Source organism: Artemia sp. Qi Xiang Cuo, chromosome 12, assembly GCF_049724085.1.
Source record: "Artemia sp. Qi Xiang Cuo chromosome 12, ASM4972408v1, whole genome shotgun sequence".
In the NCBI taxonomy this organism is placed as follows: Eukaryota; Metazoa; Arthropoda; class Branchiopoda; order Anostraca; family Artemiidae; genus Artemia; species Artemia sp. Qi Xiang Cuo.
In genome coordinates, this window is record NC_142805.1 from 57756282 (window position 1) to 57770476 (window position 14195).

General features: G+C 35.2%; 1 protein-coding gene across 1 annotated transcript in view; it reads left to right on the plus strand.

Moving 5' to 3' along the window:
* Mcr (macroglobulin complement-related) overlaps positions 1 to 14195 on the plus strand; it is a 205527-nt gene that overhangs the window by 129284 nt on the left and 62048 nt on the right. The window contains exons 6-7 of the mRNA XM_089097665.1: positions 2710 to 3089; positions 10714 to 10883. Of these exons, the coding sequence (XP_088953791.1) occupies positions 2710 to 3089; positions 10714 to 10883 (550 nt within the window). The remainder of the gene's footprint in view (positions 1 to 2709; positions 3090 to 10713; positions 10884 to 14195) is intronic.

Genomic DNA, 14195 nt, shown 5'->3' on the forward strand with positions numbered 1-14195 from the left:
GTTTTCGTTTGAAATACGACACGTTTGAAATTTTGGTTCCAAAAAAGGACCCTTTTCTGTAATTATAAACACATATGGTTTTAATCTCTGTGATAAAATGAGCATGCGACGCCTGTTCTCCAAAAGTGACCGTTTCTTGTAACACAGAAGCTTCTATTTAGATCAGAAAAAGATTTTTGATAACTGGAAAAAGGGCATTTTTTTGGAACGAAATAACTATTTCTACAGAGCAGGGTGGGGGTGGTTTTTGTTCACATAGAGGAAAAAAGAGTACTTTGCGTTTTCTAACGAGTATACTATTGTATGGGTTTTTTATTGTTGGGGGGGGGGGGGGGCTAAGTCCCTCTAAAATTTGAATTTACTGGTAAATGCTTTTTATCTGGAAATAAATTAAAAAATTTAATAAGCTGTACTCACATTGACAATTGACGAATCCATTGTTTTCAAAGTTAATAATATGCAGTGTACTATGCTCGATATGTTAAAACATAATGAAAATTAAATTGTAGTGCATGAACATTTTATACAGTTTTTCAAGGACAAATAAAAAACGGATGTCGAGTTACATAGTTTCGTGCGTGCTTCCGAAACAAGTTTGGCTCCTTTATATCACACCAGTTTTTTTTTTAAGAACGTACACGTGAACTCATGATGCGCATTCATTGTGCAATTGACAACAAAAACAGAAAAAAACCTGTTTGACCACATTATATTATTACGACCAAACTCTCAAAACATGCTTGATTACATTATACACTGCCAAATAACTAGTCTGGTAATCTGCCTTGGAAAGCTGCCGTGGAACGTAGAATAACATGGAGATTGCTATACCTGCAAGCAAATTCAATAGATACTTACTACTACTGTCACAAATCAGCTAATACAAACGTAAAAATATTCTCAAAACGGATTGTGATAGGACCTAGTATAGAAATCTGTAGAGGTTAAACTACTTTTGAAAGACTGGACTGTGGTACTTGCAACTATTTCCGATGGAAGTGAATTCCAAGTCTTCCATATTTGGCTAGACAAAGAGTTTTGGCCTAATCTTTTCTGTGAACATGGTGGGTAAATTTTGTGTTGGTGTTGACGGGTACTGCTGTATTCTGTAATAATTTGATTGTTTTTTATTTCGCTTAATACTTTTCCTATCATCATTTCATAAAAGTGAGCAAAGAGCCAATAATGGGCAAAAAGAGTGCAAATCCCGTCCGTGGAGTGAAAGAGTGCAATGACAAAAGAGTGTGCATTTCACACGAAAAGTGTGGAAGTTGGCAACCCAGTTGTATGAAAATTGTGGTTCTATCCCGCTTGCTAGGTTTATAATGAGAGAAAGGTGGAGATGGCTAGGACACGTTTTGCGGACACGTCCTTTTCTACCATCTATCTTGGGCCAAACGAAAAGTAGGTTGTCCATGAATGAGGCGGGAAGAGGTCGCTATAAATGATTAGAAGGAAATTGGAACTCTTTGGGAGGGTATAAAGAGAGAAGCTTTTAATAGATTGGCATGGAGAAAAAACGTGTGCAGGTACGTTCGCCTAAGGCGGGTTGGTACTGCAGCGAATTGTTAACCGCTATATGAATGTTCTCATAAAGTAGTGACTTTAACACTGTTAAAAAATTTTCTATTTTTACTAAACCTCTCATTTTCAAGGGATATACTGCCTCGCGGCAGTAATTTATCTTTAGCCTCTTTGCGCCAGCCGTGCTATAGGTCACAATCCCAAATATTAAAGGACAAATGTTTGATTTCCATTTTCTCGAGTCCATAATGAGCCTCACAATGAGGTCAAAATAATTGTGTGAATTTATTTCTTGAGACCGTACCAAAAATGATCGGTGTGAAATCTAATGAAATAGAGAAATCATATAGCAAAAAAAAGAATTATACTTTTCTGTCCCCCACTAAAAACTCTATCCAAATATAATAATCCATTACCGTTCCAGTTTCGACCCCCTCCCCTCTCCTGAATGCCTATATTTACCCCTTGGTTAGTATTTCCCACGGTGTAGATCGCGAAAATTTCCTTAAAGTTTACTCCAGGCCTGGATAAAAAAAAAGGTTTGCGAAACGCTGCTCTAGGCTATACACAAAAGTTTATGGATTTATATTTTTCGAAATGATATTATTGGGTATTACAAGCCATCTACTGATGAAAAATAAGTTTAAAAAAAACAACACTGCAGACCCTCAAAGTCAGAAACATTTTCTAGGTAGTCTAGATCTATATTCCGGAATTGGGGGCGGAGTTGGGGGGTGGGGTGGGGAATACCGAGGCTGGGATGTATTCAGGGGTGATAGTAGTGATATCCCACTTCCTTCGAGAGGTATACCTGTCCAAAAAAAATGGTTAAAAAACTACAAAAAATTTGTTACTTTGGAAATTAAAAATCATTACGTGTCCGATCTTCGTAATTATCATAAATATTGACTTTTTCACAAAAAATTTTCGATGTGCTTTCGTAACTTCATAATTTTTATTATATCAATATTCGGTTTGAAGGATGAAAATTCAAAAATAAGTCCTAGGAATCGTATGTAGCGTTTAAGCGGGTGATGTGTTCTGAGCTCAACGTTGAACGTTCAGCGTTAAACGTATTGAACTTTCAAGCGTTCGAGCGGGTGTCTTCTCAATTGCAGTCCAAATAATGAGAAAAACATTAAAGCTAGATTAATTAGTATTTGTTTTTGATCAATTTTTTTTTAGGCAATTTGACACTGCAAGCAATCTTGAAACCATATCGCTTTCCTGCCCGTCGTTTTCCTGGTCGAGAATCCACTCTGGTTAAAAACTTGACGTTCATTAACGTTGAACGCGGATGGTTTAAGCAGATATCTCCACGAAACACCATTCTCGATTATTATAATGGTTATTACGAATTCAATATTAGGAGGACTGAGTTGCTTGATATGGTTCCGAATTTGGATGGATTTGAGCTTAAAGTTTTAGCTTCTGTAACAGATAGACTCTTTGATGAGAGGGTGGATGGTTTTGCTGAGACACGTTTTTATAACCGAAGTTCAAAGTTGACGGTTGTTGGAGGCAGTCCTCAAGTCTTCAAACCAGCTATGCCTTTCACATTTTATGTAAGTATTTTTAATATTTACATGCATATTTACTATATTTTGTCAGGGAATAATTTCCTACTTCAAAGTGAATTTTATTAGAATTTATTATAATAATTTTCTAATTTATAATTTATTCCGAAGATTAGTTCGTAGTTAGTTTGAAATTATCAAACAGTTCGTGGTAACGAACTGTAAGTAAGGAGTGACCCGGCTCAATGGTAACCGAAACTAAAAAACGGAATTTTGATACCAATAGATACACCAAAAGAATCAAATTTTAATTCTGATTTCAAATATATAAGTTTCATCAAGCTTAATCTTACCCATCAAAAGTTACGCGCCTGAGAAAATTTGGCTGATATTTCGAAAAAGGGAGAAAGACCCCTTAAAAGTTATAGAACCTTAATGAAAATCACACCATCATATTCAGCGTATCAGAGAACCCTACTGTAGAGGTTTCAAGCTCCTATCTACAAAAATGTGTAATTTTCCATTTTTTGCCAGAAGAAAGATCACGGATGCGTGTTTATTTGTTTGTTTTTTGTTTTTGTTTTTTTTCCAGGGGTGATCGTATCGAGCCAGTGGTCCTAGAATATCGTGGGAGGGCTCATTGGAACGGAAATTAAAACTTCTAGTGCCCTTTTCAAGTGACCAAAAAAAATGGAGGGCAACTAGGCCCCCTCCCACGCTCATTTTTTTCCCAAAGTCACCCGATCAAAATTTTGAGATAGCCATTTTGTTCAGCATGGTCGAAAATATTATAAATATGCCTTTTAGGATGACTTAATCCCTCAAAGCCCCCAGGGGGAGGGCTGAAAGTTATGAACTTTACCCAATATAACATATAGTATTGGTTATTGGAAAGTATACAGACGTTTTCAGGGAGAATCTTTTCTGGTTGTGGGGTGTGGGGGGGGGTGGGGGGTTATATGGGAGGATCTTTTCATGAAGGAAGTTTTCACGGGGGAAGGGACATTGATATGACGGGGGCGCCGGATTTCCCATCACTATACACAGCATTCGCACGGGATTCTGACTAATGGACAATTCTTCTGGGATTGGTATGTTTTGATGGGCGTCTTTGGGCTGAAAAACCTCTTCCTAGCTAATTTATCTATTACGGGTTGTCTCCCCGTAGTAGCATAATATTTGTAGGCATGAATATATAATGAGTCGGAGGTAATAGGCTTGAGATTGTCTGTGCAGGATTTCGACTCTTGTTGATAGAAGAGCATCGCCAAGCGCTGAAAACCATGTTGTGACCAATATGGGCCCAGGATTGCACAAAGCCTCCATTCATGGAGGTCCCAGGGACTTCTTGCTGTCCGGTTCTAAGCCGGCTTAAGCACTTCGGTGTAGACTTGAGAAGATATGTGATCCCCGTCCTGCACTGGTATCCGGGATCATTGCTTTTCCTGAGGCGAAAAAAATTTCAATGATTTAAAGAACAGGAGAATTGGAACTTGGAATGTTACGACATTAAAAAATGACTATCGTATCGACATTTTGACTGACGAATTCAGACGATTCGAACTGGATCTATTAGGAGTTTCAGAAAATCATATCCCAGGGGTAGGAAGCATGAAATTAGGTGATATAGAATTTGTTTACTCAGGCAGGAAGGATGGTGTACAGAGACAGGGAGTAGGTCTCATGATGAATAAGGAAGCTGCTAAGTCTTGTTTAGGCTGGGAAGGTATTAATACTAGAATACTAATTGCTCATTTTATGACTAGAAAGTTCAGGGTATCAGTTATAGTATTATACGCCCCTGTAGAACTGACTGATGGAGATACTAGTGACTCAGATGAATTCTACTTACAGTTACAGGAGCAAATAGACAAGGTCCCAGGTAGAAATATGATGTTATTGCTGGGAGATTTTAACGCCAAGGTTGGTAGAAATATGGATAGATGGTATCCCAGCTTAGGTAAATTTGGTGTAGGAAAAGAAAACAGTAATGGATACAGAATTTTGCAATTTTGTAGGTATAACAATCTAGTTATAACCAATACGGTGTTTGGTCATAAAATGGCTCATAAGCTAACATGGTATTCACGTGATGGTAAGACAGCAAACCTTATTGATTGTGTTATAGTAAATCGAAGACTGGCAGGATCAATACAAGATACTAGGGTATACAGGAGTGCTGTTATTGATGTTAAAAGTAAAGATCACCATCTAGTAGTGTCAAGGGTTAATTTAAAGCTGAAAAATCGGAAGGGTAATTACCTCCCGGGAAGTTATGATGTTAGTAGACTCCAGGATGAGAATTTGAGAGAAACTTTCCAGGAACAGTTGAATACTAAATTTGAGAGTTTAAAATTTGAAAATGTGGAAGATGGCTGGAATAATTTTAGAAAAATAATTTGTGAAGTTACTGAAGGTGTATTAGGGAAGAAAGCGATAACTGCAGCTAAGATTATTAGTGAAAAAGCTTTAAGTTTAATCGAAATGAGAAAGGACTTGTACAAGAATTATCTGAGTGATAGATCACATGAAAACAAAAGAAATGTAAAGAAAGTGGAGAAAGCATTGAAATATGAACTAAGGAGGTGTGAAGTGGAGGCCATGGACAAACTTGCCGAGGATCTAGAAGATGCAGCTAGACGGCATAATAGTAAAATATTGTACTGGCACGTTAACAAATTGAGAGGTAGTAGTCAATCCGGACTTGTCCCAGTTAAAGATAGGAATGGGGTGGCAATTAGCGATAAGACAAAAGCTAAAGCAAGATGGGCCGAACATTATGAGAATTTGCTTAACCAAGATAGAGTTGCAGGAAAAAATATAGAGGAAAATGAAAAAGTTTGTGATTCTTGGATGTGAAGGAAGATTTGTTTTGTGAGGAGGAATTAGAAACAGTATTAAAAGGATTAAAGAATAATAAGGCTCCAGGTGCTGATAGGGTAGTAAATGAGTTTCTTAAATATGGTGGCTCTGAGGTTAGAAATAAGTTATTGGAGATAATGAATATGATTTTTGAAAAAGGGGAAGTACCTAACGATTTTAGGAAAACCTTAATTAAGCCACTTTATAAGAAAGGTGATAAAAGTGAGTGTGGTAATTATCGAGGCATTAGTCTGGTCTCTGTAGGTAGCAAATTGCTTAGTAATATGATACTTTTTAGACTGAGAGATGCCGTAGACAAAGTTTTAAAAGAAGAGCAGTGCGGTTTTAGAAAAGGTAGAGGATGTGTTGACCAAATTTTCACTCTTAGGTTAATAATTGAGAAGTGCCTAAGTTTTCAAACACCTTTGGTCCTCAGTTTTATAGATTATGAGCAAGCGTTCGATTCTGTTGATAGAGGAGCTTTAGTAAAGGTTTTATCCTTGTATGGTATACCAGACAAATACATTAAAGTGATTAGTGCTATGTACGAGAATAACACTGCTGCGGTTAAGGTAGGAAATGAGGTTAGCAGCTGGTTTTGTATTAAATCAGGAGTTAAGCAGGGTTGTGTTCTATCCCCCTTTATATGGATTATTTTGATGGACTTTGTTTTAAGGAGCACAGGAAAGGCAATGGGAGACCACGGAATCAAATGGGGAGGAAAAAGTCTCCTGGACTTAGATTATGCTGATGATTTAAGCATCCTAGATGAAAGTGTGAGCAAAATGAATGAAGTTTTAGAGGTTTTGCGAGTTCAGGGTGCTAGTATTGGTTTGAAAATTAATGTTAGGAAGACCAAGTCACTAAGGCTAGGAATAAGTGAAGATGAAAAGGTGACGTTGGGTAATGAAAAGATTGATCAGGTGGGCAGTTTCACTTACCTTGGTAGTATTATTAGTAAAGATGGTCGGAGCAGTGAAGATGTTAAAAATAGAATAGCCAAGGCTCAGGGTGTTTTTTCACAGTTAAAAAAAGTCTGGAAGAATAGAAAGATAAGTCTGCACACCAAATTTAGAATATTAGAAGCTACAGTGATGACAGTGGTCAAATATGGCTCTAAAGCATGGACGCTCCGAAATGCGGATGAAGATTTGCTAGATGTCTTCCAGAGAAATTGCTTAAGGATTTTTCTGAGCACCCGGCTGACTGACCGTATTTCAAACAATAGGCTATACAAAACATTTGGTTCAATACCGCTTTCTAGGTCTATAATGAAAAAAGGTTGAGGTGGTTAGGGCATGATGTGCGGATGAAGGATGACACATTGCCGAAGATTGTTCTTTTCGGCCAACCATCTAGGGCTAAACGGAAAGCAGGTCGTCCCTATCTGGGTTGGGAGGGCGTCATAAAGAAAGATTTAAAGGAAATGGGAACTTCGTGGGCGGGTGTAAAAAGGGAGGCTTTGAATAGATTGGGGTGGAGGAGGAGCGTGCGTAGCTGTGTTGGCCTCAGGCGGCTTGGTGCTGCGATGAGTTGTTAGTAGTAGTAGTAGTATTTAAAAAAAATGTCTTTAAGATTACTCTTGGTCGGATATAGGACTTCTGAATGACAGAATCGCTTTCCATTTATGCATTAAGCTCAAATGTCGAGCTCTGCTTTCCCTTGGCTAAGGTTGTTGTTTTGTTGAAATTATGTATTTCTAATAAAAAAAAAACTTTACTCTGAGATATAGGGTGCTTTGTAATTGCTACCCTTTGTACTCGAATTTATTTATGGGGAAGTCATTATATTCTTAATGAATATTAAAATGACTTAAAGCGCGTCTTATTTATGATTAATTAAAAAACTTTTTCTACAAAATAAGTTTTTCAAAGAAAAGTAAAGAACTCCATTAAACCAAAAATGAGCAAAATTAAAATCAAATAGTCTACCAAGCGTGAAACTAACACAAATCAGCATCGATAAATAAATGAAACCCAAAACGAACAGAAATTACAATAAATAACCGAGTCAAACTCAAAAGGAGCAGAAATTAACATGAGTAGGGCTCAAAACCCCTATGTTTTCCCATGGCCAGAACATAATTTGCACTTTACTAAGAAAATATAAATGGTTTTACTTTTATAACTTTAATAAATCAAATAATATTTCTGATTACTAAATATCAGTATATGTATATTAAACTGACAATGCACATTCATTTGTATTTTTTTCAGTAAAGTGCAAATTATATTCTGGCCTTGGGAAGGCATAGGGGTTTCGAACCCTACTCAGCGCCTCGCTCTTTACGCTAAAGATTTTTTGTTTAAAAAACGATCAGAAATTAAATGAAAAAAAAAGTTTTTTAAACTGAAAGTAAGGAGCGACATTAAAACTTACAACGAACAGAAATTATTCCGTATATGAAAGGGGCTGTCCCCTCCTCAGCGCCTCGCTCTTTACGCTAAAGTTTGACTTTCTCACAACTCTTATTTTTTTTAAACAATGAAAAACTTTAGCGTAAAGAGCGAGGCGTTGAGGAGGGGACAGCCCCTTTCATATACGGAATAATTTCTGTTCGTTTTAAGTTTTAATGTCGCTCCTTACTTTCAGTTTAGAAAACTTGTTTTTTTTTTATTTAATTTGGGAGAAGAAACGACTGGAATGAGTCCAGTTCTAGGGAAGGGTTTTTATGCATTTTCCGTAACTACTATAAAAATAACTTGAATCCACGTCAGCTTAAATATTGTTGGCTGGTATATTTGCTGTATTTTTTTCTTGGGGGGGAGTTTAGTAAATGATCTAGAAGCTATGTGAATTCCATGGAGACCATAAGGCATTCTGTTTACTTATTTTGAATTTTTATATACTTATTGGCTATGTTTTACGGAAGCTGAATATTCTACTCTTTCTCTAATATTTCTTGTAAAAAAATTAATAAAACCTAGAATATTCCCCCTAGGTTTGAAAATTTCTATTCTTGGTGTGTCTTCATTAAAATGAAAACGAAAAAAGGTGATTGTGTGTATTCGCAAAGTGTCCACTTTTTGAAAAATTACTTTTGTTTGTTCCTATAAGAAAAAAACAGGAAAACATTGGTTTAAACATTAGCGATTGGCACGCACAGAAAAATTTATTATCTGGGTGGGGCGGGACAAAACTGAAAATAAATAATCAAAATAATCGGTAAAGTACGTAGGAAACATAAAATATTAGAGAAAAATAGTAAAAAATCATGACTTAGAGGGGGGGGGAGGTTTGAAGTCTCTTTTAATACGCCTTGTAGTGGTGGCTCTAAAGATTTTTTGGAAGAACTTTCGAAGAATGAATCGTACTCTCATAACAAGTAAATAAATTAGTCATTATTAAGCTTCTTATGTGTGCATTTTTGCTTATTGCATATCTTGTTTATCATTCTTATTTAGATAGGTCCAGCTCATTTCAGGGTAGAGGTAACAAAGAAAAATATCTTTAGGTTCTTTTTGGATGTAGAATGTACGTCTTTTCTTAAAAGTTTTCATACTAGTTTTAGGATATTTCTACATATTTCTTTTATATAAATATATATATATATATATATATATATATATATATATATATATATATATATATATATATATATATATATATATATATATATATATATATATATATATATATATATATATATATATATATATATATATATATATATATATGTAAGAAATATGTAATATATAAAATATAAAATATATATAGATACTAAGGAAGTATCGACTTCTGGCTATTATTGTAAGAAAAGACTTAAGCATTTCTCAATGGTGGTTCAGTGCCCTAGTTTCAACAATGAAAAAGAAGAAGAAAAAAGAGACGTCGCTTTTTTTTTCATGCAGAAAAGTGATTTTCCCTGTTGTTAAAGATGCGGGACTAATCCTTTTTTGTGGCAAGGGCGGGTCTAGAACGAAATCTTGGGGGGCGGGCAATTTGACAAGGAAATCAATAATTGACTAAATTGACAAGTTTATTTAAAAAAAAGAATGAGAAACAGAGAAAACACGGAATGGGGGCGCCAGAAGAAATCTTGGGGGGGGTCCCCGAACCGTTGTATGGGGTTCTCGCCTGTGCTGATACCAGTGGTCCTTTTTTCATTTAGATCCGATACCATTTTTGAGGAGTTTCAAGGTATTTTTCGAGATTCCCATAACGTTTGTTTCCCGATAAACTTTTAACATTAAGATTAATCCAAATTACGGTTGCCATTCCTGAATCAGCTTCAAATGTTGATTCTTCCACATATGACAGCTTATCTTTTTCAAAACGTGTTTTTAAATTTTCGATTAGCATGGGCTACAGTTCGTTCTTTACTAGGTTGTGTCTGACGCTGCAACCATGATGTTGTCAAACTGAATAGGTAGGTACTTGGGGTTGTAATTTGCGAAGAATAATTACAACCCCATCAATCGGGCTTTTGAATGTTTTGTCAATATTCTGGCGAGTATCAGCACCTACTGAAATGCTCTGATTAACTTGCAAAATGCAGTGATTTACTAGTGTCTCAGAATATTAGCACTTACATATATTGGCATGGGGTGGATATGTTTTGACTGAATCGGTAAAACCATAGATTCAACAGTCTTTGTGTCTGTATCCTAACTTGTGTAATAATCCATGTGTGAAGCGAGTAACTAAAGTGAGAATTTAAGAAGAAAAATAAGTTTTTTTTTGCAAGACTTGTCTTGACAGACTGGTCTCAAATCTTGGATATGTATCCTTTTTGTCCTCTCTGTGGCGGTGGTTATATTAAAAGAAGCTACCATAAATTAAAGTGTAACAACGATTTTATATTTTATAGGTTGCTATTTCTCATCAAGACGGATCGATGCTCTCAAAAGTTCTGTCTGATGGGTTAGAAATTCGTCCTGTCGTTGCTTTGAAAACTGGTGGGACTAGGCCTCTTAATCCAAGGAAAGGAAAGCCAAGTAATGATAGTCCTGGAGTATGGGAAGTCACTATCGACTTGAGGTTTGTTGCACTTGTATTAATTTATGACATGTTTAACATGGTCCAACATGTTTATCATGTATAACATGATTTCCTCTATTACCTAAATTTAGTTTCTTTGTTTATTTCATTTTAATTACTCTTTCAAACTTTCTTTTTTTGCAAAATGATACCGTATTCTGGCAATCCTGGAGGATGGAAAGTGTGGAATTAGCACAAAATAAAACTAGGATCTGGAATTAGGAACCTGGATACTGGAATTAGGAACCTACTTGTGTTTACTACTCTCAGTGGCACCACAAGAACGCTGTTAGCACGACGTCCAATTCTAGAGCATGGAAAGTCGGTATATAACTAAAGCCTTTCAATGACGCTTGGTAGTACATTATGTGCTTGATTTTTTAATTAAGAGCTCTGATGTCACTGAACTATTTCTCTAATTCTTGTTGTTTTTTTTCTAAGCCCAGGGGTAATTTCCCTATTGACTTGAACTACAAAGCTTATTGTCAGTTCAAATCCAGATTCAATATATTCAATATAAATATATTCAGTATTTATATATATAATAAAATTATATTTACATATTCAATATAAATAAATTCGATTGCACCGATAGATTTACATTACAACAGGCACTTCATTACAAACTATACATAGGGTACTTCAACCTAGGGTAAATAGGCGTTGAGTGAATTTTCACTGAAAGCATAGATCTTAACCCGATCCCCTAGTGTATACGTTCTAATAATTAGTTCAACCCCCTTTCATCGACAATATTTGATTCCCAAGATATTTAGTAGTTTCTGCATTGTTTCTGGAGGTGTTTAAGAAGTTAAAAAAAAACTTATGCTGTTTCTTGAATCCCTAGAAGAATTCTTTGTATAAATAACTGCTTTTGAATAATAGTGAAACCCGTAACAGTGTTTTACCTATTTTAACAATACCATATTATCGCTATTATATAAAACAAACAAATAAACAGGCATATACGTGATCCTTCTTCCGGCAAAAATACAAAATTCCCCTTTTTTGTATATATAAGAGATTGAAACTTCTACAGTAGGGTTCTCTGATAGGCTAAATCTGATGGTGTGATTTTTGTTAAGATTGCTTACTTTTTCGGGGCATTTCTGCCCTTTTTCGAAAACGAGGCATATTTTCTCAGGGTCGTGGTTTTCATGTTCAACATTGAACTTAATGAACTTGATATATTTAGAATCAGCATAAAAAGGCAATTCTTTTGATGCATTAATTCATATCAAATTCTTTTTTTAGAGTATTAGTTACTATTGAGCTGAGTCGCTCCTTACTTACAGTTCGTTACAACGAATTGTTTGAAAGGTATGATACATTGATAAAAGTGTCATATGAGTATGTAATTTTCATACTAAATAGATTGGATGGATTCAGGTCAGAATCATATCTACAACAGGAGTAGCTATTCTAACAGGGTGTGACAATTTTCAAATTTTCCTGTTATCACCTATGCAAAGTTTAAATATAATTATAAATTTAAATACATTAAATACATACACATTTTTTTTTACCAATTCATTAAATTCAAATTTAAATACATTTATAAAAGTCAAGAGTAACGACGACTCTGTGTTGATAGAATATTCTGATCAAGATTGTATTTGCCACAGGGGTACCCTCATGTATTGTAGTAACAATTTCTAATAATTTTGGACAGTTTTGCTGTTTGTTCTTTTGCTAACGTTAAGCATTTTCTTCAAGAAAGAAACGACTTACCGGAATGTAAAAACAGGAGGGTAAAACGATCAAATAGCAAGTAACAGTCTAGTTTATCCCCTCTTATGAACCAAACTCCATAATAACAAATTTTTTTTTCATTCAAAAATTTAAATTTACTGGATCTTTAACTTTGCTTATAGTTGAACGGCATCCTAGCCCATCCCTTCTGATGCGCGGATATATGTTATGGCTGTATAGAAAATTTTGTCGATCTTCTTCTTTTTTTCTTTTTTTTAAATTGTCTTTATTACTTTAAATCAGAGCTTAGAATGAAATTAAAACATTCCAGCTATAGATGCGCTCCATTATAATCGTTCGGTGTTGTCACCTCCTTGTACAAAGTGTCTACCCGAAGCAGAAATAAAATTAAACTATTGAGATGGCGTACCCATCGTTTTAACTCTTTTGTTCCTTTTACGTCATTGCATTTAATCGTTCGTAATTTATTCACCTTGTAATTTATTGGGGTTGTAAAATATAGGGAAATTTAAATGCAGTCTTGGCCAAAATTATGAAAGATAATTATGAAATTATGAAAATAATGAATGTGTCTTTTTTATTAAATGAATCTTGAATTATTAACCAACTGTTGACGAGAGCTAAGTACAAGAATAAGGCAAACCAACAGAATAAGCAATAAGCCTATCGTATTGCCGGTATTTTTGTTTTTGCTGAAAAGTTTTACTTAAGGCTTATGCTCCCTGTGGAATATAAACCTTAAATATGCTCCCAAACCATATGTTCCGTTTAGTCGCAAATATGTTCAGTATGGTCACAAAACCATATGTTCCATGTGAGAAAGGTATTGTAACACTCCTACAGGTGTAACTTGCAATGAAACCAACTTGCACTGACAAGTCTTGCGTGTCTTAACTTTAGATACCAGCGGAGGAAAAAAAGAGGTCATTGATGGGGATTTCCATGCAAAAAAAAAAAATTATCTTCCTTGTTGTTCAAGCCAAGGGACTTAGTATCCTTTTTAGGGTTTCGGCCAAATCGGTACCAATGGTGTATCTTTGTTTCGACCCGATTCCATTTTAGGAGTTTCAGGCTATTTTTTCGGTTAGTATGGGCCGTGGTTCGTCCTTAACTAGGTTGCAGCTAACGCTGTAACCACGAAAAAAGACAATTGTTCTTGGTTTTCCAGTTTTACTGCATGATAATTTCCGCCTCCTGATGCGTTGATATACCTCTAGGCTGTATGGATTTTTTTTTTTTTTTTTTTTTTTTTTTTTTTTTTTTAATTGGTGTTATTACTTTGAATCAGAGCTAAAAGCGAAATAAAGACATTCCAAATATAAATACACTCACTTACGAATCAACTGTCGACGAGAAATAGTACACGAATAATGTAAACCGACAGAATAAGCAAACTCTTGCATGGTGCAATAGATTGGATTATATACGATCAGATTATATTAAAAAGAACTTAATTCTCCTTAAGCTTTCGCTTGTTCGGGGTATATCAACCCTTAAACATATGTAATATAATTAAATTAAGAAAGAAAAATAAAGAAAAAATCAGATTCATTTGTTTCAGGTTCATTCGCTCGACGAGCCAGAATTAATATGTTAACT